Source organism: Vicugna pacos, chromosome 6, assembly GCF_048564905.1.
Source record: "Vicugna pacos chromosome 6, VicPac4, whole genome shotgun sequence".
In the NCBI taxonomy this organism is placed as follows: domain Eukaryota; kingdom Metazoa; phylum Chordata; class Mammalia; order Artiodactyla; family Camelidae; genus Vicugna; species Vicugna pacos.
Window position 1 is genome coordinate 95,108,804 of NC_132992.1, and position 25,559 is coordinate 95,134,362.

At 66.3% G+C, this 25,559-nt stretch overlaps 1 protein-coding gene across 4 annotated transcripts; it reads right to left on the reverse strand.

Moving 5' to 3' along the window:
• Positions 1-593: 593 nt before the first annotated feature.
• Positions 594-24,497, reverse strand: JAG2 (jagged canonical Notch ligand 2). 4 transcript variants are annotated; one of them, XM_072963868.1, is made up of 26 exons: positions 24,042-24,497; positions 23,510-23,860; positions 15,833-15,890; positions 13,866-14,117; positions 13,585-13,645; positions 10,546-10,676; positions 10,331-10,450; positions 10,038-10,151; positions 9,663-9,776; positions 9,368-9,481; positions 9,238-9,284; positions 8,965-9,135; positions 7,920-8,070; positions 7,595-7,744; positions 7,404-7,517; positions 7,019-7,132; positions 6,816-6,929; positions 6,530-6,646; positions 6,023-6,050; positions 5,850-5,935; positions 5,257-5,370; positions 5,063-5,178; positions 4,359-4,607; positions 3,715-3,846; positions 2,227-2,383; positions 594-1,954 (listed from the first exon to the last, which is right to left on the reverse strand). In XM_072963868.1, the coding sequence occupies exons 1-26, from the start codon at positions 24,465-24,467 to the stop codon at positions 1,476-1,478; spliced, it is 4,080 nt and encodes a 1,359-aa protein (XP_072819969.1). In that variant the 5' UTR covers positions 24,468-24,497; the 3' UTR covers positions 594-1,475. The 4 variants fall into 4 exon arrangements, with proteins under 4 accessions (XP_072819969.1, XP_072819970.1, XP_072819972.1 ...); XM_072963869.1 differs by lacking the exon at positions 9,368-9,481; XM_072963871.1 differs by lacking the exon at positions 24,042-24,497 and having other exon boundaries at positions 23,721-23,775.
• Between the last annotated feature and the right edge of the window lie 1,062 nt (positions 24,498-25,559).

Here is a 25,559-nt window from a genome sequence, read left to right on the forward strand (position 1 = left end):
AACCACTTACAGAGCGCAGAAAGCTCACAGACAAAGGCCATTGGCGTTTGTTCCTCACGGGCACCTAGAGGCCCAAGTCAGGTCAACACGGCTTGAAAGGAAGCTTGAAGCTTTGGACTGGTCTGGCTGGCCACCCAGGTGGCAGCATGAGGCTGGGCCAAACAGCACTTAGCGACCATCTGCCCCTCTGGGTGACTTGTGCCCAAATGGACAGACGTCAGAGCCGGCCTTCGATGGCTGCCCCCAACAGCCAAGCTGAGCCGTTTGCCCAACCAGCCAGATGCAAGAGCCACTCCTGGCCTAGGGTCTCCGTTCTCTTGAGTTTTGACCTGCTGATTCCTTCAAACCTGGACAGCTCCCCGCAGCTAAGCAACTTGACGTTATGAAGCTCTCTGAAGTTGCGTCCACTGGGGTGGGTGCAAAGCCCCTCCCCTCGCCTCATTTCCAGGAAAGCGTCTGTCACAGACACCAACGTGTCCGTGGCCCAAGGGGGCCCCAGGTCGCAGGACCATCCCGCCGCACACATGCAATCCACCCTCCAGCCTCCCTGCGCCTGGCCCAGCTCTAAGTAACAAAGGGACAGCACCCAAAGGACAAGGGAGGCCAAAACGTTTAAGTTACTAAATCCAATATACAGAGTGATTCATTTAATATGTACATATTTACAAAAATGCACTTTGACGAGGAGGGGTGGCCGGGGCCGGCAGGTGGGCAGTGGCCTGGTGCCCACGGCAAACGTTGACAGTTGCGAGGGGGGAGTCTGTGTGAAGGCACTTGTCGCGAGCTTCAATACTGCCACCGTCCCAGGGGAACAGAGCAGTCGGGAAGGGCACTTCTGAAAGCACAGCTGAGAGACCTCTGGAGCGAGCATTCCGGGCAGGAGCAAGCGAGCACGGCAGACTGGAGGGGACGGGCCGGGGCCAGCGAGGGTCTGCCCACGGGCCTCAGGCCACGCCGACCACCACGGGCCCCACCGATGACCTCAAGCCCCACTGCAACCACAGGTGCCACTGACCGCCACAGGCCACGCCAAACATCCTAGGTCCCACCGAGAGCCATGGGTCCACTGACAGCCTCGGCCACACTGTCAGCCACGGGTGGTCCCACCGACAGCCACGGGTCCCACTGGCTCTTTGGCCTGGAGCCACTGAGAACCCCAAGTGAGGAATAAAGGAAGATTCTGTAAACAGCACACCACCTCTGGCAACAAACGCTATACGGTTTGCTGAGGACACAGACACCCTTGCTCTCTCTGGCCACATAGCAGGTGCGACACACGGCAACGTTACAAAAATAGCCACTACCCGAGAGAACTCCGCTGTCTTCCGCCTGACAGTTGTCGAATAATTTATACAAGGGTAAAGGAACATAGAAAATAAACATTTGTTTTTTGTTTTTGGTGAGTTTTTTTACACAAAATAAAGAAACTATGCACACAGCCTCGGCCTCCTGTGGTCCGGCGGGCGGCCGCGCTCCTACTCCTTGCCCGCCCGCTGCGCGGCGCCGGCGCTCCTGACGGCGCGGTTGTCCACTTTGGGGCCCGAAGCCCAGCGGGCCGGCCTCCCGGGCGAGCAGCTGGGATCTTTGGTGAATTTGTGCGAGAGGAACTTCTCGGCCTCCAGGGAGTCGTCCTCGCCGCGGCCGGGCTCCCCGTCCTCCTCGTCCTCCCCGCCACCCGCCGGCCCGGGCAGCGCCTCGCCCACCCTGCGCGGCGGCGGCGTGAAGTTCTTGCACTGGTACAGCACGCCCTTCGGGCCGCCGCCCGCGCCGCCCGGCCGCTCGATGGGGTTGCGGATGGGGTTCAGCGGGGCCCACTGGTTGTTGGCGCTCTCCTCCCGTGGCAGCCGGCTCCTCTCCCGCTCTTTCCTGCGCTTGCGGGTCCACCACACGCAGATGGCCACACACGCCAGGCACAGCACGCTGAACACGCCGCACAGCACGGACACCAGCAGACCTGGGGCAGGGGTGCCATGAGGGGAGGCCCCGGCCCTGGGATGCCCAGCCCTCTGGCTCCTGGTTGTGGGGAGGGTCCCCGGATCGGGGCTGGGGACCCACGACTGGCAGGCACAGAGGGGTTTCAGGGTTTCATGGGTGGGATGGCCACCTGGCAGGGCTCGTGGACTTCAAGCCGATGTGTGGCCTAGTCCCACTCCTCTGAGCACCAGGCATCTGAAAGATTCCCACTGGCCCAGGAAGCCAAGGTGCAGCCCCCACCGGCCTGCTGACCTGTGGAGGAGCTGCCCATGACGACCGTCTCCACCTTGACCTCGGTGACGGCCAGCAGCAGCGAGCTGTTCCCCCGCCGGGTGATGGCCGTCACGATGGCGTGAGCCGCACTCTGGATCAGGCTGCTGTCAGGCAGGTCCTGCGCCGGGCTGAAGGACTGCACAGAAGACAGAGCTGAGAAGCCACCCGCTCATGGCCGGGGCCTGTGACCCTACCCCCACCAGCGGGAGCCTGACAGCAGGCCTGGCCCTGAGCACAGTTCCAGGGTACGCCCAGGCACCCACCCAGGCCAGCAGCCCCCACTCAGCTACAAAGAGGGACACAGGCAGCTGAGCATGAGCAGGGCAGCGCTGGAGCAGGGCCCAGGGCTCGGGACCCTGGGGGTCCCCAGGGCTTCTCGGGGGAAGGCTCCCTGAAGAAAAGTCCTGCAGTGGAGACGCAGTTCACGGGGAGGTGGCTGTGGCCGGGCCCACACTTTCCACAGACACCCCCTTCACCCGGGCAGGGACGACTGTCCCTTCCAGGTAGGCTGCTGTGCCGAGCGTTCACATCTGAAGTCCTGAGGGCCCTGCAAACCCAGCACTGCTCCCAGCGCTGGGGCCCCCCCAGACTCGGCCTCCGCCTTGCGGCCCCTTCCGCCCCAACGCCGGCACCCAGCCAGCACCCTGAGAAACTGCCCTGCCCTTTCCCCTCCTCTCTCCCTGCACAGCCCAGAGCCACAGCCTCCCCGAGCCCCGCGATCCCTTGTTTACATCTGATATCCACCTGGGGCCCAGAGTAGGGCCCACTCAGCCGAGGGCCCAGGCAGGTGCCCGGGGCCCGGACCATACATCCCAGGGCGGCCTGAGCCCATGGAAACCCTTCCTGCATGGACACCAGGAGCAAGACACAGGCAGCTGGGGGTCCAGGTGTGGATAAGCCTGCAGGGGAAGGAGACTTCGCACCTACTAACCTGCCCACGCCATCTGCATAGGCATTCAGACCACAACTTGGCCCGTGGATTCAGCTTGCCCCACGGCCTTCCTTACTCCCCCAGCCCTGCCCTCGAGGGGTCCTCTGATTGTACCCCGCCACTGTCCGCCCTGGGCCCTGGCCACTCTCCTCCCCACTCTTGGTGCTGCCTCTGCACCCCAACTCCTACGGTCACTAGGGCCCCTCACAGCTCCAGGAGCCCCTGCCCAGAGTCCCAGCTGCACGCACCAGACCCACCCCCCTTCTCCTCCCACCTTGCCATGTCAGCACCTGCTCTCCTCCAGGTCTGACACAGCTCCACGGGCCCCCAGCAAGGGCATGGGAATTGCCACAACCCTACCCTTCACAACTGTACCAGAGTGGGCTCCTGGTCTGTGGTCGTCCCACGTCCCCATATACCTGGGGACCAGCCTGGCCAGGCTCTCCGCCCCAGCACCTCTTAGGAGCATGTACAGAGTGGGGACCCAGGAGAGGATGATCTGAACAAAGGTGGCCACCCCATCTGCCAGTACTTACCACGGCCACCTCCACTGCACTGGCCCCCGAGGATGGCCGGTCACAAAGCAGCACCAGCAGGCGGTCCCGGGCCACTGCCCTTGTGGCTGGTAGAGCACGGATGCCCGAGCAGATGGCGCCCACGGTGGTGCCCTGGGCAGAGACAGGCTGCACGTGAGTGGCCCAGGGGCTGAGGGGCTGAGAGCATTCAGGGCCTGGGGGCGAGTGGCTTCCCACAGCAGTCCTGTGTCCTCCCACCAAGGACGCAGACCGCCCGTCAGGGCTGGGTGGGGCCCGGGGGCCAGGCCCCCACACATGGGAGCAGCTGCACCCGGGGACTGAGGGCGCAGGGGGGCCTCACCCAGGTCAGAGGCCCTCCCTCCTAGGTTCCAAGTACTCAGGCCACAGGGCCCAGAGGACAGCCCACAGTCACCTTCAGCCCAGGGCCCTGGGACGACTGGCCCGGGCCTGCCACTCCCGGCTGCCCCTGGGCTCAACGTTCCATCTCATCTGATCCCCGAGCGGCCACACAGCCAGCCCCGTCTCCCTGACCCCCTAGGGCCGAGCCGCAGCCGGGCAGCTGGGCAGCCAGGAGGGGTCTTGGGCTATCCGAGTGGCCACTTGAGAAAGGACAGGGGCACCTTGGGGCACTCAGCACCGCTCACCTGGGGCACCTGGTCGCGGTTGAAGCGCAGGGTGAGCCGAGCGCAGTTGTTGTCCAGGTGGGCGGAGCGGGGCTGGCAAGGGGTGCTGGGCAGCAGGGGCTCCTCGGCGCCACACTCCCCCCAGGCCGCGCAGGGCGGCTGCAGGCACTGGCTTGGGGACTTCTCCTGGCAGCGCTGCCCCGGTGGGCACTGGGCGCTCAGGGCGTCGGGCCGGCCAGCCAGCAGGCAAGGCTTCCGCCCGCACCACACCTGGGCCGGGCACGCGCACAGAGGGCAGCACGGCACATGAGACACGCGGCACCACGTGGGGGAGAGAGACACGGTCAGGGTCAGCGAGTCCCAGGGCTCCCAGGACGAACTCAGCACCAGGAAGGACCCCCCACCCAGAGCAGAGGTGGCCCCAAGGAAGGGCGGGGCCAAGTGGGGTCCAGCTTGAGGGTTTCTGGAGCCTGAGCAAGGTCGAGTCTCAATTTCCCCAAGTGCCCCAATGGAGGGGCCTGGCGTGTCCAAGGGCCCTCCTCCCAGGATGCCCGACAGAGGAGGCGGACTCAGCTCTCCCGTCCCCCACCCCAAGTGCCCTCCCGGGGCGAGCGACATGCCTATGGACGTATGGCAGGACACCCGAGGCCAGAGGCACTGGGACACCAGACCCGGGCAGGGGAGTGGGGGGAGACAAGGCTTGGCTGGGCAGGAGCCCTCGGCACCTTGCTGCAGTCCCGGCGGCCATCCAGGCAGCGGCAGCTATTGCAGTCCTCCACCCAGGAGCCCCCAGGAGGGAAGGGCACACCCTGCGACCAGCAGGGCCTCCCCAGCACGACCACTGTGCGGACAAGAGGAGGGCTCAGTGTGGGCGCAGGGCCTTAAAGCTATGCCTGGCTCCTGGTGCACCCCCACCTACCCTCCTGGCACCGTGGGCCAGCCCGGCCGGGCGGACAGCTGCAGCGGTAACCGTTGATCTCGTCCACGCACGTGGCCCCATAGGCACAGGGGGAGGACTGGCACTCGTCAACGTCTGCAGGGAAAGCGGCCGGCTCAGCAGGCAGCGGGAGGCCAGCGCCCACACGTGGGGCCCAGGAGGCGGCTTGAGGTAGCAGGGGAGGCCCACGCCAGTGGGAGGAGCAGCCCCCGGCCAGCTCGGGCCGCGGCTCACCCCACAGGGCCTCTGCGGTTGGCCTGGCGCTGTCACTGTCACCAGGCCGAGGCTTCAATGAGCACCCCTCACCCTCCACCCTCTGTGCGCCTCTGGAACAGGACGGGCAGGGGCTTCTGGGAACAAACATCCCAGCCCAAACTCAGCTCTGCCCCCTTACAGGGTGGCCCCCAGCTGCGGGAGCACTGCTGGCAAGGGACAGACTGGAAACCGTGGCTTAGAGCGAGGCAGGAAGTGGCCATGGCCACGCCACCCATCCTCGAGGTGTGTGGACATCGGTGACCTCCGGCTCCGGGCCCCCAGGCGCACAGCCCCGCCCGCCCGGCGCCACAAGCCCTCACTGATGCGGCAGTCGGGGCCTGCAAAGCCCGGCGCACACTCGCAGCGGAACCAGTTGATGCCGTCCACGCAGACGCCGCCGTTGTAGCTGCGGGGGAGAGGACGGGAGTCAGCGGGCCCCACAGCGGGCAGGCCGCGCCCCCCGGGTCAGCCCGCCTCCAGGACTGCCACTCACCAAGGCAGCGGATTGCAGTCGTTGGTATCTGCGTCGGAGGAGAGAGAGAAGGTGGGCACGGCGTCCACCCGCCCTGGGCCTCTCTGCGCCAGGTCTGGGTGCCCCAGACGTGCGGGGCAGGCGGACATTGCACCGTCCACGCCAGCCCACCCTGACTAGGCTGAGGGGGCAGGGGCAGCTCTTGGGCGAGGTGGCCCTGGGCAGGGTCACAGAGCGCCCATCCCAGAGAGGCCTGTAGTAGGAGGGTGGGGTGCATGAGCAGGAACCCAGGCTGCAGAGCAAGTGGTTGCAGGAGACTGATGGGGGGGTAGGGGGGACAAGGCTGCAGAGTTTGAGGGAAGTCACAGGTGTCTTGGGGTTCAGCAGGGCTTTGGTGGATGAGTGCAAGGGCAGAGGCAAGAGGGGCAGGACTGGGGAGCTGGTGGAGAGAAATGGGCCCCCAGCCCACCCTCTATGGCCTCCCATCCTCACAGAGACCCCCCCCAGGCGCCCACCCCAGAGGCTCACTGTGCGTGCAGGTGCGGCCCTCCCAGCCATCACGGCAGATGCAGGAGAAGGAGTCCCCACTGCCTACGCAGGTGCCCCCATTCACGCAGGGGTTGGGCAGGCAGCTGCTGTTCTTGGCTGCAAGGGAGGAGAAGAAAGCAGAGGAAGAGGGCCTCTTTACCTGGCCCTGGGAGACCCAGGGTCCCCCACCACACCCTGACCCAGATGGGGGCGGACAGAGCCAGGAGCGGGGGTCAGGCCCAGCCGCAGGCCGAGGGCGCGGGCCCCGGACCCGCAGGCTCCTCACCGATGTTGCAGGTGCTGCCCCTCCAACCCGGCGGGCAGGCGCAGCGGAAGGTGTCCCCGCTGTCATAGCAGGTGCCGCCGTTGCTGCAGGTGTAGGCGTCACACTGGAACTCACCTGCAGGCACACGGCCGCTCAGTGGGCTGCCTGGGAGCAGTGGCTGCGGCCGGGGGGCAGCCCCGCAACAGCACCCAGCAGGCACTCACGCGAGTGGCAGGTCTTGCCCTTCCAGCCGTCATCACACGCGCAGTAGAAGTCATTGACCAGGTCGTAGCAGCGGCCGCGGCTGTGGCAGGGATCGGGAAGGCAGTCGTTGGGATCTGGGGGCGAGGACGCCGGTCAGCGGGGGGTCACCGGCGCTCAGGGAGGGTTTCCCAGGGGAAGAGGCACCAGAGCTGGGCCAGGGGAGCCAGAGGGGAGCGGGGAGGGGGAGCCAGGCCCCAGACACTGGAGGGGTCTCCACTTCCAGTCACCTACTGGCCAGGCGGAGCCGTGACTAAATGGGGCCGCTGAGGGGCGAGGGGGGCAGTGGCTCAGCACAGGGAGGCATAGGCCACGTGGGGCCCGGAGGGAGCAGGGCAGCCCACTCACTGGTGTCACAGAGCTCGCCCTCCCAGCCGCTGGGGCAGAAGCAGCGGAAGGCGTCCACCTCGTCGATGCATGTGCCCCCGTTGCGGCACGGCTGGCCCAGGCAGTCATCGATGTCTGCAGGAGGCAGGGGTGAGCGGGCGTCTCTAGGCCAGCCCAGCCCCGCTCCACCGTCCACGCCCATGCCCACTCACTCTCATGGCAGTAGGTGCCCGTGAAGCCACTGTCACAGACACAGGAGAAGTTGCCCCCGGGCTGGCTGACGCAGTGTCCATGGGGGCCACACACGCCGGGGGCAGTGCCGGCCATCCTGGTCCCGGCCTCGAACCCGCAGCCATCCACCACTGCCACAGACAGACAAGGAGGGGTCAGCCCCCTCACCCAGACTCTGTCCGTCCCACTCACCCCTCCCCCGCCCACCCCTGCAGGCCCCGCCCACACATCACCCCACCCACTCCCACAGGCCTCCACCCCAGGCTCCCACCCCTGCAGGCCACGCCCACTAACTGCCCCACCCACCCCTGCAGGCCCCCCCAGGGCACGGCTCTCTGGGCTCTGAGCAGTTCTTGCCATCCACGTTGTCAGGACATGCACAGTAATAGTCGCCCTCCAGGTTGTAGCAGTGGGCCCCGTTCTGGCAGGGGCTCGGCTCACAGAAGTCAATGTCCACCTACAAAGCAGAGAGGCATCTGTGAGGGCCCAGACCCCCGTCATTGGTACTGGACAAGGAACCAGGCCTTGTGTCCATACGAGGAACCCGGAGGTTCAGGCCCCAGCCAGCCTGGACATTCAGGCCTCTGTAGCCAGAGACTGAAAGACGGCCCAACCGAGACTGTCCAGGCTCATCAGCTGGAAGGAAACACCTGCAGTGGTCAGGCCCCTCCCGCCACCCCTGCCTCCAGGGCAGCCCTCTTCCTCTGCCTCCCCAGGCAGCATCCGGCCTTCACTCCGCCTGCCTCTGCTGGCGGGAAGGCCAGCTCCTGGACCCCCTCCCCAGCCACCAGGGCTGCCCTGAGCCCAGTCTGTGGGTCCTTCCCAGAAGCACCACCGTGTGGCTCCACCGCCCTCCACAGGACCTCTACCCTGGACCCCAGAAAGCCCGCTGGCCAGGAGACACACCCCTCGCACCCCTGCAAGCCCCCTGCTGCCCCCTGCAAAGGCCAGGGCAGGTCAGAGGGAGGTGAGGGTGTGAGCTCCTCCCCCCACTCAGGGCCCCTTTCAGGCTGCCCACGTGCCTCTCCCCACCCAGGCCACTTACCCTCTAGCCTCTGTGGGGATGAGACAGGCAGGGCATGGGGGCAGCCAGCTGACTCATTCCACAAGGAAGGCCTTGTCACGATAAGCAGTGACCCTGCGGGCCTCCCCATGCCCCTGCCTGGCCAGGCAACCGGGACTCTGGGGCCGAGGTCTCGGCCTTGCATTGAGCCCAGGACAGTCTGCAGGACCAGCCTCCACTGTGGCCCCTCCTGGCCACGCAGGTGGCCTGGGGATGACAGGCTGCCCCTGTGGCTTTGGGGCATTGGCTAAGGCCAAGAAGGGCGAGCAGCATGCCCACAGGCCTCACCTCACAGAGCGGCCCAGAGAAACCCTTGGGGCAGTGGCAGCGGAAACCATCCACCAAGTCCTCACAGAGGCCGCCGTGGCAGGGGCTGCTGGCACACTCATCCAGCTCGAGCTCACAGTGCCGGCCCCCAAAGCCCCGTGGGCACACACACTGGTAGCCATTCACCAGGTCCTAGGGTGGGTGCAAGGGGGGTGGTGAGTGCCCTGAAGCCACCCTCAGCCCCAAAACTCCCCCCAAGCGCGTGCAAGTGCCCAGTGGCCAGCCACACCTTACCTTGCAGGTGCCACCGTGCTGACACTGCCCCCGACAGTCGTCGATGTCTGTGGGACAGAGGGATGGGGTCACAGTGGGGTCCTCAACCTCCCCCAGCCCTGCCCATGGCTGCCCACCCACCCATACTGACTGATGTGGCAGTCGGCGCCCTTCCAGCCCGGCAGGCAATCACAGTAATAGCCACCAATCAGGTTTTTGCAAGAAAAAGCATTAAGACACGGCTTCCCTTCACACTCATTGGCGTCTGTGAACGAGACAAGGGGAGCGGTGGGGCCCGGGCCCACCTGCCCCACCTGCCCCGGCCCCAGTGGCCCCAGCAGCACCGGCAGCACCAGCAGCACCAGCAGCACCAGAGGCACCAGCGGCACCAGCAGCCGTAGCCGCACGCACAGTCCATGCACACACGTACCCCGGGGGGCCCTTACCCAGCTGGCAGGTGGCCCCCACCCACTGCTCAGGACAGATGCACTCGAAGCCATCCACCTGGTCCATGCAGGTGCCCCCCGCTGCGCACGGGTTGGAGGCGCACTCGTCGATGTCTGCAAGGGACAGGAGGGCGAAGGGAGGGGAGGGGGTTGCACGAGGAGGGGGAGGGGAGTCCCGGGGGCAAGGGGCACATGAGGAAGGGAGACTGCAGGGGGGGCACATGACTGGGTCTTCCTGTCACTCCTCCCCTGACCACTAGGACCACAGCCACGTGTGTGGGCTCAGCCACTCCACGCCCAGTCCTCAGAGCGCTGTCCCACCCCCCACCCTCTGGACTCCCTCAGGTGCCAGGCTGGAGTCCCACAAACACTCACCAAGTGCACAGGTGGGCCCGCTCCAGCCCGATGGGCAGTGGCACTCAAAGCCTGAGGGCACCTCGTGGCACGAGCCCCCATTGGCACACGGGTTGGAGGTGCAGGCATGCTCAGCTGCGTTGGGAACAAGAGGGGGGTGGGCGTGGTGGCCCAGACACCCCTCCTTCCACGAGAGCTCCTCCCCAAGGCCCCAAGGTGGTGGTAACGGGGTGCCTGCAGCACGAAGGCCAGAGAGGTGGGCCCAGCCAGCCCCCAGGAACCCACATCCTGCCAGGCGCTGTGCCCCGACATACCCCGCTCACAGTTCTTGCCCGAGTAGCCGTCAGGGCAGACACAGTGGTACTGGTCAGGCTCCGCGTTGATGCAGGTGCCCCCGTTGGTACACGGGTGGTGGCTGCCGCAGTAGTTCAGGTCTGGGGACAGGGGTGGGGTGCTCAGAAGGGCAGGCCACACACCTCACTCCCTGCCTTCCCCCAGCCAGCACCCACCCGCCTGCCGCCCGCCACACCTTTGTTGCAGAGCAGGCCGCCCCAGTTGGTCTGACAGTTGCATTGCCAGGGCTCCACGCAGCTGCCGTGCACACAGCCAGGGTACGGGACACACTCGTCACAAAACCGCCCCTGCCAGCCGTAGCTGCACCTAGGGAAAGCCGATAGGCGTAAGAGCCAGCATGTGAGCGTGTACCCCAGGACCTGGGGCCACTCCCGGGGGTGCTCAGGGACATCAGCACAGTGTCATGTGGGCCACCCCCAGGATGGTCCGCCTCGGCCTTTGAACTGGAGCAGGCCCCGCGCCAGGGTGGGGGGGTTATGGCCCTGCTGGCTGGTCCGCACGGTCACGGGCCGCTGGCCTCGCATGGTTGGCCACAGCTGTCCAGTCACTCCTCCTGGAGCTATTTTGGGATTCACCCCCCGCCGGGCCCCAAAGCAGGCGCCAGGGAAGGAAGGCCCTGCCGGGACCCCAGGAACAAGCACCATTCCAATGCACCAGGTGCTGCCAGGGCTAGGCAGGCCTTGGAGAGGACTGCTGGCCTGGCCCTGGCTGGTAACCTTGGGCACTGCATGCGAGCTCACCTGTAGCTCAAGGGCAGTAACACTTCTCTCCTCAAGGCCCCATCAAGGGCACGTCTCACCAGGGGACACGGAGGCCCCCAGACTGCACCAGGCCAGCCCCATGAGAGGCCAGATTCAGGGCCATTCCTGAGCTGGGAGGAGTCACCCGCTCCCTGGCAAACGGCCTCAAGAGGCCCTCGGCTCCAAGGCCATGACCCCGAGGCCTGGTCCTGCCTGAGCCATGAGCCAACATGCTCTCTGGAAAGTCCTTCAGGAGGAGGGGCAGAAAGACACCCAGGCCAGCAGCGCAGGCCCAGCCCAGGCGTGGCCACCCCTCTGAGGGCCCTGAGCTCAGCCTGACTCACTGCCCTGAGGGAAGAGAGAGACCAGCATCCTGCACAGATGCCTTGGGGCCAGCAGGCTGCCCCCCAGGCCCTGGACAGGGCCTCCAGGGGACCTTTCTAGAAGTCCCTTGGGACAGAGTGATGTCCAGGCCACATTGCTTCCATACTGGCACCGGCCACATCAGTTTATTTTTGTAACAGAAAAGAGCCATGGCCCTTCCTGGGCCACCCCCGAGTCCCACAGTACCCAGACGGGACATTGGCTGGATCAGCCAGTTCAGGACAGGGAAACTGAGGCTCATGAAAAGGGGTTCCACCAACCAGCCCTGGACATGCAGGGAAGGTGGCCATCCTTGTGGGTGGCACATTCCCGCCTGGAACCCTCCGTCCAGGTGATTTCGGAGCCCCAGTCTGGGGGCGGGGCCGTGACGTGCCTCAGGCCCACCTACATGGGACCCAGTAACCCAAGGGTCCCAGGGCGTGTCCTCAGCCCTGGGTGGGGCCGCCCTCTCTAGGCCCCCACCTCCCCAGCTTTCCTGGACTTCAGCTCCAGAAGTCCAGGGAGGAGGCGGCAGGAAGGCACGGCCATCTCCGCGGCATCCGGTGGGGGGGTGTCCTGCACTGAAACCTGAGCCCTGCGCCGTCACCGGCAGCAGCTGGCCTCACCCACAACGCCAGCGAGGAGGGCGGGTGGGGCTCACCTATGGCCTCTGTCCCAGGGGGGCCTGCCCCTGTCTTCCTGAAGAGCCCACACCGGTAGCAGAGGACAGCCCTCTCCCACCCACCTCCCACCCCAACTGCTCAGTCACTAGCCACCCAGGGCCATGGTCACAGCACCTAAACTGTGCACCGCACACAGAGCTGGGCAGGGTGTGTGCCCCCACCGTGCTTACCACCCATGGACTGTCTGCCCAGAGTCCCCAGGCTCACACCCAGCACACAGGCTAGAGGGCAGGGCTGCAGGGGAAGGCACCCTCCTCTCCTACTTGGGTACAGCTCCCGGAGGTGTGTGCCCCCCAAGACATGGACGACACCCCGTGGTCCTGGCCCCCAGGGGCCCCCTCACCCATGCTGTGCTCCCCACACCACCTTAAGTCAGGCTCTTCTTGTCTGAGACCCGGCAGCATGAGTGCCTGGGTGGGTGATGAGCTAGCCCCCTGCCTGCCCCAGGACTGGCGGGTCCACTCCACATGCCACCTCCCCGGAAGGGTCCAGGGCCACCGCCCCCCACTGACTCCTGAGCCAGCAGCTCCCAAACCTTGCCCTCGGTGTCTCTGTGCTCAATGTCCTCATCTGAAAAATGTGCCCTGAAGCAAACCCATCCCCCCGGAAGGGGTCCTGGGATAAGTGACCCCAAGGCTGGGGCAGAAGAGTCACGGCACCTGCCCGTTTCCTGCCAACGTGTAGGATGCCATGGGGCCCCACGTGTGTCTCAGGCCAGGCCTCTCCCCACAAACCCAGGGCAAACATCACCTCCAACATGACCTGCTTCTCTACCCGGCCCGCTGTGCCTGAGGCCATCCCTGCCTCAGTCCTGGCAGCTCCACTGTTCAGTAGCACGGGCTACAATGCTTGAGGTCCTCCCTGACCCTCCACTCTTCCTCTCACCCCTACATCAAATCCATTCCCAGGCAACTGCAGAACTGGCCCACCTCTCTCCCTCCGGCCAGATCTCACCAACAGGTACCCCTCCCTGTATTCCTGTGTTCCTGCAGTGGCCTCGGCCTGGCTCCTCCCAGACAGCAGCTGCCCTGGTCCTGGGCACCCAGTCTGGCTCAGCTCTAAAACCCTCCAGCAGACCACTCACTGGCCTCTCCCTGTCCCCCACCCATGGGCATGAGCCACTGTGTCCCCTGCAACTCCTGTGCAGCAGACACCTGCCCACCTCAGGCAAGGCTGTCCCAGTCGTGTTCCGTGAAATGACCCTGGCCACCCTCCCCTGCCCCTTGCCACACCATCCTCACAGGGCTGTTGCCGATGGGCACAGTCCAAGCTGCAAGGATGCGAGTGTCCCCACACTGATGACAAGCTGCACAGGGGCAGGGCCTGTGTCCCCAGTCGGTGTGTCCCCAACACGCAGCACAGTGCCTGGGGCCTGGCAGAGGGAGCAAGCGTGAGCAGGGTGAAGACAGGGCAGGTGGCGGCACTCACTTGCACTCCCCAGGCACAGAGCATCCCCCGTGGAGCAGGTTACACCCTTGTTTACACACGGCTGTGAACAGAGAGCAGAGGCCCGCGCTGCAGCGCCTGGAGAGGTGAGGGGTGGCGGCCCCCCCACCCCGCCCCACCCCTCGCCCTGTGTGCCCCCCTGCCCTGCCCTTTGCCCCCTGCGTGGCCCCACCCCCGCCCCATGTACCATCCCCCAGCCCTGCCCCTCACCCCCTGCATGCCACCCTACCTGCCCCCTGTCCCCAGCGTGCCCCCCCCCGCACCTTCTTTGCACTCCTTGCCCATCCAGCCATCCATGCAGGCCTTATTGCCAAACTGGTCACAGGTGTAGTGGCCAAAGAAGTCATTGCGTGGCCGGCAGAACTTGTTGCAGGTGGCGCTGTAGTAGTTCTCGTCGCAGCGCACACGGATCTGCAGCTCCAGGTGCGCCACGTGGCCACTGAAGTGCAGGCTCTTCCAGCGGTCTTCGGGGTTGATCATGCCCGCGTGCGACACCCGCTCAATCAGCAGCTCCTCTTGGGGAGGTGGCAGAGTCAGCCCACAAAACCGACCGCCGGCAGCCTCCGGGAGGCAGTGCCGGGACAGCAGGGCCACGGGCCCGGCCACCACAGAAAGCCCAGGGCTGAGAGGTGACTCCTGCTCCCAGCCCCAGATGTAGCAGGGGCCGGGAGGGGGCTGCTCTGGGGCGCTGCGTCCCTGCCAGTGCCCGCAGATGGTGACCTCGTGCCTCCCAGCTTCCCCACCAGGCACCGCGTCCCCCTCGCCGCACAGGACACGGCTGGGCCGTCCTCCCGTCTCCTGCTCCGAGACGTCCCTCTCTCTGAGCACTGCTCGCTACTGCCCTGTCTTTAAACAAGCCTCTCTAGGCCCAGGGAACATGTCGATCCAGTGATCCGACAGCTGGGCCTCCCTTCAAGCCACACTGCTGCACGGAGAGGGCGCCCCGAGCTGACAGCCAGGGGTACACAGGGTCTGTAGTTTCCCCACGCATTTGTACCAGTTTGGGGTTCTCCACAATAACAGGCTAAGGAACTCCGCACACCGTGCTCCCTCCGGCTACCCTAGCAAAGGCCTGGCCTCTCCTCACAGGGCCTACGCCTCACACTGTCCCATCGCCAGCCTCCTCCCAGGAACACTCCTGCCTGGGGAAGGATGGGCAGCCTGTCCCCATGCCCGCCCAGCCCGGCCCCTCTGTGTCTCCACAGCACTGACACCTGTGGACCTGGGCTTGGCCAGACTCAGCATCCAACTGCCCACCTGACATCCACTTCCAAACTGCATCTGGCCCATCCGCATGACGGCCGCTCCACCCCGCAGCTGCCCGGGCCCCCTGCCCAGGCCCAGGCCCCTGCCTGTTCTCTCCTCGTCCTAACACCGGCTAGCCCCGTGCCTCTATCTTCAGGGTGGCCAGAGCCCCTCTCAGCCCAAAGGCTGCTCCTGTCCAAGCACCCCCGACTGCCTCTTGGATTCACACAACAGCCTCCTCACTGGTCTCCATCCTGGCCCTGCAATCTGCCCTCATGTGGCAGCCCGAGCAATCCTGCTGCCAGAGAAAAGCCAGCATCCTCACAGTGGCCCCTGAAGCCTCTGTGACCTGATCCAGCCTCATAGACCTAATCACGACCCTCCGTTCCCTGCCACAAAGGCCCCAAGCTGTCCCCTAAACACCCAGGCTCACTCCTGCCCCAGGGCTTTTGCACATCCTGCTCCTGCTGCACATGCAAATACTCCTCCCCATTTGTCCATGGAAAACCCCTCTGCCCAACCAGCACAGGGCCCCACAGACCCCCACATGCAGCCCAGGCAGCCCACAGGTGAGCCTTGGGGAGAGGGCCACCAAGCCCTGCATTCCAAGACAGATGGCAAGAGAGACAACCACACAGCCAGAGGTCTCTGCAGTGACCTGATGAAGTATGCCACTGACACAGTCCCCCAAAAACATGTCCATCAGAACAACACAGACAAAGCTGAGACTGGGGAGGAAGCGCACGCACAGCTCTGCAGATCACAAAGGGTCAGAGTTTCCTGGCAGCCAGAGCAAAAAGGGAGCCAGCACAAGAGATCCTCAGGGTCAGGGCAGATTTCCTGTCACAGGGGACCCAGGCCCCTGCAGACACAGGACCAGAACCTGGCACATGCATCTCGCCCACTGATGGGGTCAGCCTCTCCAAGCCCTGCAGGAGGTCCTGCAGCCAGCGCACCCAGGCCCACCCAGCCGGGGCCAACTCACCATCTGGGGTAGTGTCGTTGTCCCAGTCCCAGGCCTCCACGATGAGGGTGAAGGAGCGCTGTGGACACGGGGAGGAGGCTGGTCAGGGACCCGAGAACTGCCGCCAGACAGCCCTCCTCCTCCTGGGCCCTGGCTGCACCCTTCCTCCCCTACCTCACCCCTCAACTCTGAGGAGCAGCTTCAGGCCACGCCTCCTCAGCAGACCCCCACAGGACCCCTTGGAGGAGGGAGGCTGCCCCTCAAGGTCACGGAGGCTCAAGAGGCCTGGACCCCCAGCTCCCGCAGCCCTGTGGTCCACAGGTCATGGGGAAAAGGGAGAGCGACCCAGACAGAGCAGCGGACAGAGGGCAGGAGCAGCTGGCATGGCCACAGATTGGGACCCGGGGTGGCCTAGGGCCAGAGCGGATCCAGGGGGAGCTGGAGCCTGACCCACTGTGGGAAACAGGAGGTCCTGCCACAAGCCCGCCAGGGAGGGATGAAGCCCTGCCCCACTGCCACCCCGTGCCCTCTGCCAGGCACACGGGGACTGCAGGGCCAAGGCACACACACCACAAGGCCCCTGACAGGCCCAAGCACTGTGCTGCCCCCCGGGACACAGCAAGTGCGCAGTAAACAGTGCACGACCCACTTGCCTGCCTCCTGTGACAACAGAAGCAGCAGCAAGTGGGGCCCTCGTTGCCCAGGTGGGGAAACTGAGGCCCAGGGGCCGCCTGATGCAGCTTCAGCCCGTGGTCACTCCCCTCCCTTCCCCCAAGACCATCCGTCCCTCATGCCCCAGGTGATGTGACGACAGGGTGACATCACTGAGCAACCCCAAGACACATCCCTCTGCAAGGGTGCCCTGTCACAGGCACAAGCTCGCCCCGCCCCTCGCCACCCCCTACCTGGGGCCCTCCGAGCCCTCCGCCGCTCGGCCCCTCTTCGGACCAGCCATGGACGTGCTGATCACCTCCCACCCAGCCCGAGCTCCACCCCAGGCTGGGGGCCCACAGGAGAGAGCCACCTCTGGGGCCGCCAGCTGGTGGCTTTCTGCCTGAGGGGTCTGGGAAACCCGTGCTTCCTCGCCGAGGGCCCACACCTAGGCCATCCCTGCCATCCCACAGCCTCTTGCTGCAGCCCACACCCCAGCCTGCCGGCCCTTCCCTCTGCCTGCACGCCCCCGCACCTCTACCCTGGCCCAGCACAGGCTCTGCCTTCCCCCACAGCCCCACTCCCAGAGGGCCGCACTCCCCATCCCGGGCCCCCGCCCCACCAGTGGGCTGTCGGCCACATCTCATCACGCCCACAGCCTCTGGGCACCGGAGCAGGGCCTTCCCTTGGGGACCCTCTCCCTGTCCTCCCCATGCCTCCAATCATTCCTCCAACAACCTAGCGTCAGGGCCCAGGACACCATGCCCACCCTCAGCTTCATTCAACCTCCCCTATGCCGCTGCCCCTGCCCCCAGCACCCCTAGCACCTGCCTCCTGGACCCCCCCGGGCAACTCCTAGAACCTCTGCCAGCTGCCACCCTAAGACACACATCTGCTCAAGAGCATGGCAGGAATCACGAACCGATTCCTGCTCCCGCAGCGCTGTCCCCAGGCTCTCAAACCTACCTCTTGTGTCTCCCAGAAACCCACTGCCCCACACCTGCCACCACCCTCTGCCAGGCCAGCAGGTCCAGCGCACAGGCCACCCATCTCCTCCAAGAGCTCCCTGTAGTCACTGGGGTCTCCGTACCCCTGTCCACAAGAGCCCCAGAGACCCTCAGGGCCCTGTCCACATGCCCCTCACTGCCCAGAGCCCTCTTGGGGCTGCCCATGACTCCTGCCCTCCTCACAGCAACCCCGCATGCCCACCTGGACCCTGGGCCTTTGCACACACAGTTCCCTCCCTCTGCCTGGAATGCCACCCTCAGGCCAGCTTTCCCCAGCCAGTCTCGCTCCCGGTGCCAGACCACTGGAGTGCCTAGCCCCCACCCCGTGCAGCACTCACTCACTCATTCATTCGTTCATCTGTCTGTCCATCCATCGAGCGTGCACCAGTCACAGCTCTGCCTCCAGGGACCAAAACCACTGCCTGGCAGATGGGTGAGTCAGTTGGGCTCCAGGGGATGGAAATGGAGCCGCTGTTCTCAAAGGGAGTCAGGGCAGGCCTCAGAGAGGGTGCCCCTGGGGTTGAGGCTGCACAGAGCAAGGGAGGAAGTATCCCAAACACGAGGGGCTACATGGCAGGGCCCCAGGGCGGGAAGAGCAGGGATGGGGGAACAGAGGTCTCAGAGCTAAGCTGTGTGCGCCGCAGGCTCCCCACCAACTCGGCTGCTAACACTGAGCTGCATGCCAGGTGGGTCTGGCCGAGCGAGGCCGGAAACCAACATGGCCACCGGGCAGAACGGGCCACACGGGAAGACTCGGGAGGGAGCAGGGAGACGACTGTGGGCTGCACCCGAGAGGCCAGGGCCAGGGTGGTCAAGCCCACCAATGAGGCAGGCCCCGGGCCACTCACTCCATGAGGCTGCTCGCCCCACGGGGCTGTCGGGGCCCACCACCTGGCACCTGGACTTTGGGGAGCCAGGAGCTCCTCCGGGCTCCCAGGAAACCCCACGCCAGCGGCTCAGGTAGGATTACCACCACCTTCGCCCAAGCCCAGGCTCCAATTACCTGCTCCCGCAGGAACGGGTACCCGCCCACCCACCCGCAAGGGCCCCACCGCCTGCCAGCTGGGTTACCTACACCTGGACGGCAGGAAGTCACCCAGAGGGAACCCAAGCCGGTGGGCGGGGCAGCACCAGTGCAGCATCCCCTGCCCCCACCCCTGCCCCATCTCCTCCACCCCACTGGCCTCTAGGACTCAGTTTCCCTCTGCAAACGGCAAGCTTGCATCCTTTCATTCCAGCGCCGTTGCCTCGCAGGCCACGTGCTGGGATCCGGTCTGTCAACCCTAAATCCCTACGAAACAGGAGCAGCAGCAGGCCTGGACTGCAGGCCTCGGAGGGCGTCCCGCCACTCCAGATGCCCGGGGAGGGGCGACGGCGGCTGGCGGTGGGTCCCTAGCAAGACACAGAGAACCTCCCAGGCCAGACCCAGCTGGGCTGCCAGCCTGCTCAGCGCTTGGAGACCCACCCAGCGGCCTTCGTCCCTGAAGGCCCAGCCACATTGCTTCTCCCAAAGCCCACCCTGACCCACCTGCACCAGAATCCCAGCCCGACCATGGTCTCCTCCCTGGCCTGTGCCCAAGGCCAGATCCAAATCCTTCATCTGACCCCTAGAAAGCGGTAACAGGACAGCAACTCAAAGACATGGAAATGACACAAGGCAGACATGGGACCAGATGTGCCACACCCCATAGCATCCCATGGCCCAGCATAGACCCTGGGCCCACTCCCCAGACCCACGGGCTCCAACCTGTCTTCTCCCCCGCAGCATCCCCACCTGGCCCCCCCACAGAGCAGAGCCAGGAGCACCAAGCACAGATAAATTTCCTGAAACCCGAGCTCTGCAGAGGCCCAGGCCTCTGCCTCCATTGTCTCCTGAGGGGGAGGGGGAGGGGCTGCCTCCCCTCAAGGCGCTGGGCCCCAGGGCCACGGCAGGAGGAGTGGGCCACAGGTCTCCCTACAAGGCAACCCAGACACCCACACTCTGCACCAGAGACCAGCCAGGGCCTTGCCTGGGCACGCCCCATCCGCTCCCCTGTGGGCAGCAGCCCAGGGTCTTCCAGCACCTCATCACGTGCACCCTGTGGGACTGTGGCCCCAAAGCCCACGATCAGGTTGACCCTGAGGCCTGGGGACCTCAGCTCACCTGCGGTCTCAAAGATGAGGACCCTAGTTCACCCTGGGCCTGAGGCTTGGACCCTGGCTCACCTGGGGTCTGGGGGTCAGGACCCCAAGCCTGAGGATTAGAGATATTTGTCTTCAAGAAACCCCTCATCGGCCCAGCCTGATGCCCTCAAGAGGGTCCCTAAAAGCCACAATCTCTGAAGAAGCCCCTGCCACAAACTCTCCAGCATCCTCTTCCCTGCTCTGCTGCAGCCCTGCTCCCCACCCCACCCACGAAGGCCCAGGGACAAAGTCCCAGCCCATTTCCAAGCCCTCCCCAGGCCAGTGCAGCCTTCCAAGGGCCCCGACTTTGCCCAGGCACTGCAAGCCCCGCCCTGCTGCCCAGTACCGAAGCCCAGATACAAGACCTCTGATGTACAGGGTAGGTGATTGGCTGCAAATAGGGTGCAGATTGCCCAGCCCTGCCTGAGCAGGACCCCAGGCCCCAGCTGGGAAGGGACGGGAAGGAAAGGGGCAGTGGGCCCCAGTGCACACAGAGGCTGCCCCAGTGGGTGGGGTGGGCCCAGGTCCCATGTCTGCCCTGACCCCAGTCCCCGGCTCCTCGGGGGGACAGGGAGCACAGGCAGAAGGGTACTTCCGACCACCAAGGGCAGCTCAGATGCCCCCAGGTGCAGACCCTGGACTGCCCTACCTTAGGCTGGGGCTCAGGCAGCTGCCAAGGCCTTGGCAGTTGGCTGTGGTGGGGCTGGGCCCCGTGTTCACGTCCCACCAGACGCCCTCCTTGGGCATGTGTGCCCCTGACCAGACCCCCCCAACACCAGTGAGCAAGCACAGCCCCCTAAGGACTCCGGCCTTCTGCTGGGTAGCCAGTAGTGGGGGAGGGGGGAGACTGGGCCACCCGGAGGCCCAGCTAGGGGCTTTCACAGCTCTGAGCCCTGCAGCCCTGTCCCGTCCCCCTTCACAAGATCACACAGTCACACCAGTTCACAGGTGGGAAAGCCTAGCCCCAGGATCTGCCGTGGCCCCACGTCTCGGTTGACTACGCTGTCAGAAAGATTAGCCCCGGGCCCACCATGGTGGCTCTTGCCACAACTCCAATTTTGTCCTCCACAAGTGATCACACCCCATCTGTGCCACCACACACAGCCACCCCCTCCAACTCACAGTGCACACGCCGGGGCGGGGCCCTGGACCTGCGGGCCAAGTCCTGGGGTCCTCGGTACCAGAACATGGACCAGGTAGGCAGGTGTCTTCAGCTGGGCAGCATGCCCTTTCACTGGGGGCAGGGCCCCTGCTAACACAGTGCACTCCACCAGGTCCCCCGAAAACCCCTACTGGCCACCCGCCACACCCAGGAAGAGCACATGCACACACACCTACACACACACACGCATACACACACACACTCAGCTACAGGCCAGGTTCCGGGCCGACAGGGTATCACCTCCTGGGGAGCGAACAGGACGCATGGGGGCATCTGTGAGGTAGGACCAGGAGAGAAAGGACCACTTCCGTATCCAGCCTGCCTTCACCTCCCCACATCCAAGGCCCCAGACCCACCACTCTGCAGAAAGCTGCACCTGACACCAACCTGGAACCACAGGCGATATACAGCAGAAAACTGACCCATGCAACCAGGCCAGGGTGCAGAAGACCCCCCAACCAGGCCTGGGGTACTAGCAGAGGCAGGGGGAGGGGAATGGGAGGGTTCAGGACTGGCTGAGCATCACTGGAGGGTGTGGAGCCCAGACCAGCTCCCAGTCCTCTGGTCTCCAAGAGCCTGGACCAGGTAAAGGAGGGGGCTCCCCACACCTTTGCACCCCAGCCACCTTCAAGGTCCTCTTTACACCCCCTACTCCAGGGAGCCTGAGAGTCTGAGCCAGTCCTGGACTGGAGCACACCCACCCCCACCTGCAGCCCCTGAGGCAGGCCCAGAACCCTTCTCTGTCCCCTGGAGCCAAGCAGTCCCTGCTCTCCCCGGTCAGAGCCAAGTGCCCCCCCGGGCATGCTGGGCTCCAAACTCACCCCGGCTCATGGGACAGAGCTGGACATGCAGCAAGCATAGGCAGTGTGGCCACCAGGCTGCTGCCGACCAAGCGGAAATACCAGGGTGCTGGCATCACCGCACCGACTACACAGCCGGCAGCCAGGCCGCACTGCTGTCAGGGAGGCGGAGACAGGAGAGACCCCCGAACCACATGGCTACCTCATGGCCCTGCTCCTCCACCTGGGGGGGGCCACCTTCCCACTCCGGGGGAGAACCAGCTGGGAGCAGGAGGAAGGGAGGTGAGCTGGCCCAAGACCTGGTACCCAGACTACAGGGCTCCCACCAGGGGAGGCAGGGCCTGTCCTGTCCCGTTCCACCCCCGGCCGGCTAGCAGGGCCGAGAGCCATGAGGGACACGCGTTGGCCCGCCACATTCCTCCCAGCCTCCCTGCCCCCACGCCCACTGCTGCCAACTCGAGCAGAAAACACATCCTCAGGTAGCGATTTCGAACTGTGCTGGCTCCGGCCCAAGTGCAGATGACAGGCTGCCGGCCCTGCTCAGACCTGCCTGCTGCGCCGCTGCGGGGGCGAGGAGGCTGGGCTCATCCTAATGCCCGGGGCCTCCCAGGCCTGCCCCTGCCTTTTCCATCTCGGAGGCACATTCCCCACCTGCGGCCCCAGGGTCAAGCAGACCCCAGAGGTCAGTCGGGCACGCGGGGGCAGGGCTGTGACCAGAGGGGACTGTGGCCCAAAATCAGAAAGAGGGGAATGGGAGAGGGGGCCAGGCCCCCTGGCCCCAGCATAGGAGAGGGTGTCAGCACAGGGCTGAGCCGGGGGTGGGGCTGGCTCCAAAAACAGTAGGCTCTACCAGCCCAACGGCAGCCAGCCTGGCCCCAACTTCCAATCTCTTTCAGGACCAGGGTACCAGTGGTCTCCTACTGGCTGGTCTTGCCAGAGATCCTTGGTCAGAAGGACGGCCCCTCAGGCACAGTCTGGCACGCTGCTCCTGCCACTGCCCACGCCAGCTGCCAGGACCTGTTCTAGCCCACTGAGGTCCCACTTTACAAGGTCCTCTCCCCAACCCAGTCCCATGTGTGTAACAGAGACCTACCACTTCAGGCCACATCAGGAGGCAGGAGGCTTTGGTCCGCTCACCCTAGCCCTTGCCTACCATGGCCCAGGGAAGCCCGCAGGGAAGCACCACATCCCTACCAGTGTTCCCAGGCCCACAGCTGCAGCCTGATGGCCACCTCCGAGGCCCCTCCCAAAACAGAACAAAGACAAAAACCCGAGAATGGAAGGTGTGACAGAGGATCACAGCCCTGGGGCCCACTGAGCCTTCCTCCGGGGTCTGGGCCGGTGGCAGAGGCTGCCACCAACACACACACACACACACACACACTAGGTCCTCCAGGACCCAGGTCCCCGGGCGCCCGCCACCCCCACCCTCGGGCATCCAGGAAACGGCAGGGCGGGCGCAGGCTGGCCGCGGGCCCGGGCGGCTCCGCCAGGGCCTGCCCCAGACCAGCCCCAGCACGCGCAGCGCACATGCCTCCGCGGCCTGCCCGGGCCCGAGGCGCCTCGCTGCGCCTCCCCACCCAGACAGACACGCGCGGTGCGATGCAGGCACACGCTGCGGGCCGCCGCGCACGCAGGCCGAGGGCACCCCCACTAAGTCCCCGCCGCGACCCCCGCGCGCCCACGTGGCCGGGCGCGGACCCGGCCCCACAGAGCAGGCGCCCGGGATCCACCCGCCACGGGGCGCCCCCTGCCGGCCCAGCCCCGCCCGGTCCGGGTGCGTGCGGATCGCACGCGGGGCCCGGCCGCAGGTGCGGGGAGGCCGAGGGGCCGAGGGGCCGAGGGGCGGCGGGCAGGGCGGGGCCGGCCGCCGAGGGAGGGGGGTACTGCGGGGCGGGGATGGGGACGCACGTACCGGCCAGGCGAACTGGAAGGGGATGACGACGAGGCCCGGGTTCTGGTCGCCGCCTGCCCGGGCCCGCGCCCGCGCCCGGTCCCCCGCGGCGCCAGCCGGCGGCAGGTAGAAGGAGTTGCCGCCCAGCACGGGCGTGGCGCCGTGGCCGTAGCTGCAGGGCCCCGTGGGCGTCACCTTGGCCTGGTACTCTTTGAGGCACACGCGCACGTACGTGTCGCACTCGTCGTGGCCGCAGCCCCCCACGCGCGTCGTCCGGCCGTCGCTGTCACAGCAGGCGCCGCTCAGCAGCTCCCCGTTCACGTTCCGCAGCGCGCTCAGCTGCAGCTCGAAATAGCCCATGGGCCGTGCCGCCTAAAAATAAGGCAGAGAGAAAGCGCAGGGAGGCGCGGGCCGGGGTCGCGAGCCGGGGCGCCCCGCCCCCACACCGCCGCGGTGCGCGCAGCCTCGAGGGCTTCCGAACGGCGGCGCCCGCAGGCGGTGCCGTCGGCCCCGAGGGGCGGCCCGGTGCGCCCCGTCCGCGCCCCCCGCTCACCTGCACGCAGAGCGCCAGCAGCAGCAGCAGCCGCCGGGGCAGGCGCCCCCGGCCCCGCGCCGGCATCGCCGCCTCGACCCCGCCCGCCGACCCGCCGCCGCCGCCGCCGCCCCTGCGCGCCTGGCTCCGGCCTCCCAGCGCCCGCCTGCCCGCCCTCCGAGCGCCGGCGGCAGCGGCAGCGGCAGAGGCGGCGGCGGCGGCGGGCGGGGTCGAGGCGGCGCCGCGCGGGCCCTGGCGGCGGGCGCGCAGGGGCGGCGGCGCTCGGCCTCGCAGGCAGCCGCCCTCCGGCCCGACCCGGATCCTTCCCGGCGGCGGCGGCGACGGCGGCGGCGGCGGTGGCTGGTCCCGGCCTTGGCTCTGCGCGCCCGCGCTCCCGGCGCCCGCAGCCAACAAGTTCGGGGCTAGACTGACAGCTCGCTCGCCCATTCGTCACCCGCGCACCTGCATATGCATGAGGGGGCGGGGCCGCGCCGCGGGGTGGGGCTGGGGGGGCCGGGGGCGCCAGGGATTTAAAGGCGGCGGAGGGCGCCTCCTGCCAGCGCCCCGGCCCGGCGCGCGCTTCCCTGGGTTCCTGAGTGGTGGGGCCGCAGGGGCTCCGCTAACGCCTCAGAGGAACCAGGAGAGTGGGGCCTGGCGCTGCAAAGCGGCCTCCCCTCGCCCGAGCCCCGCCGGGTGTCAGGAGCCAGGGGGTGGGGCGCCCCCTGAGGTCACCGCCGTGGTCCCCTCCCATCAGTGCGCCGCCGCCGCCGCGCTCCTTACGATCCCAGAGGAGATGCGGCCTCGCACGAATCAAGGCTCGTCCCTGTGCGGGTCGGGCGCGGCCTGGGACCCGAGCCCGCCCAGCCTTACTGCGCTCTCATTTCCCCCGGGAATGACCCCCTTCGCGCTGTTCCTACCGCCTCCACTCCGGCCGCAGAGGGCGCTGCTCCCCTCCGAAGCCCCTGCTCTCCCCGCCTCAAGACCCGTGGGTCGCGAAGCCAGGGAACAAATGCTCTTCCGCGCAGGCTGTGTGCCCAGCTCTGCGCTGGTGCGGAGATCGCCAGGCCATACTTTCCAGGAACGTCTAGGACGAGGGTCGGGGCCTGGGCGGGGGCAAGGTTAGGGATGTGAATAAAGAACGGTGGTGTACGCCCATAAAGACAAAGTGAGGGCCACCCAAGAGGCTCCTGCCGCCGTCCTGGTCCCCATCCCCACCCCTGTGTCCCACCCTCTGTCATCACCTTGTTGCCCTCTGCTGGACTGACCACTTCGCCTCGCCACCAAGGAGTCAATACCAAGGCTCCTTGTCTCCAAACATCACCTCCCCTGCGCCAATCAGGATTCCTTCCAAGGCTGGGGTCACCTTGGCAGTGAGAGATTCAGATATGGTCCAAAAGGGTCTTCCAGCCGAACCCCCACAGCAACTGGCTGTCTTCATTCCCCACCCGGGCTCCAGAGGCAAATCTGCCTGCGGCCCTGGGCTGGATATGGGGAGTACAGTCCCCAGCCCCCAGTTAGTCACTGCTAGAATTGGGTTGG

Excerpts from the sequence above, each read along its gene's own strand:
- JAG2 (XM_072963868.1), bottom strand. The coding sequence starts at position 24,467 with ATGGGCGAGCGAGCTGTCAGTCTAGCCCCGAACTTGTTGGCTGCGGGC. Across the intron at positions 13,646-13,865 it reads GGGCAAGGAGTGCAAAGAAG|CCGTGTGTAAACAAGGGTGT; the intron begins GTGCGGGGGGGG and ends CTCTGTTCACAG. Across the intron at positions 4,608-5,062 it reads GCCGCCGGGACTGCAGCAAG|GTGTGGTGCGGGCGGAAGCC; the intron begins GTGCCGAGGGCT and ends TGCCCGGCCCAG.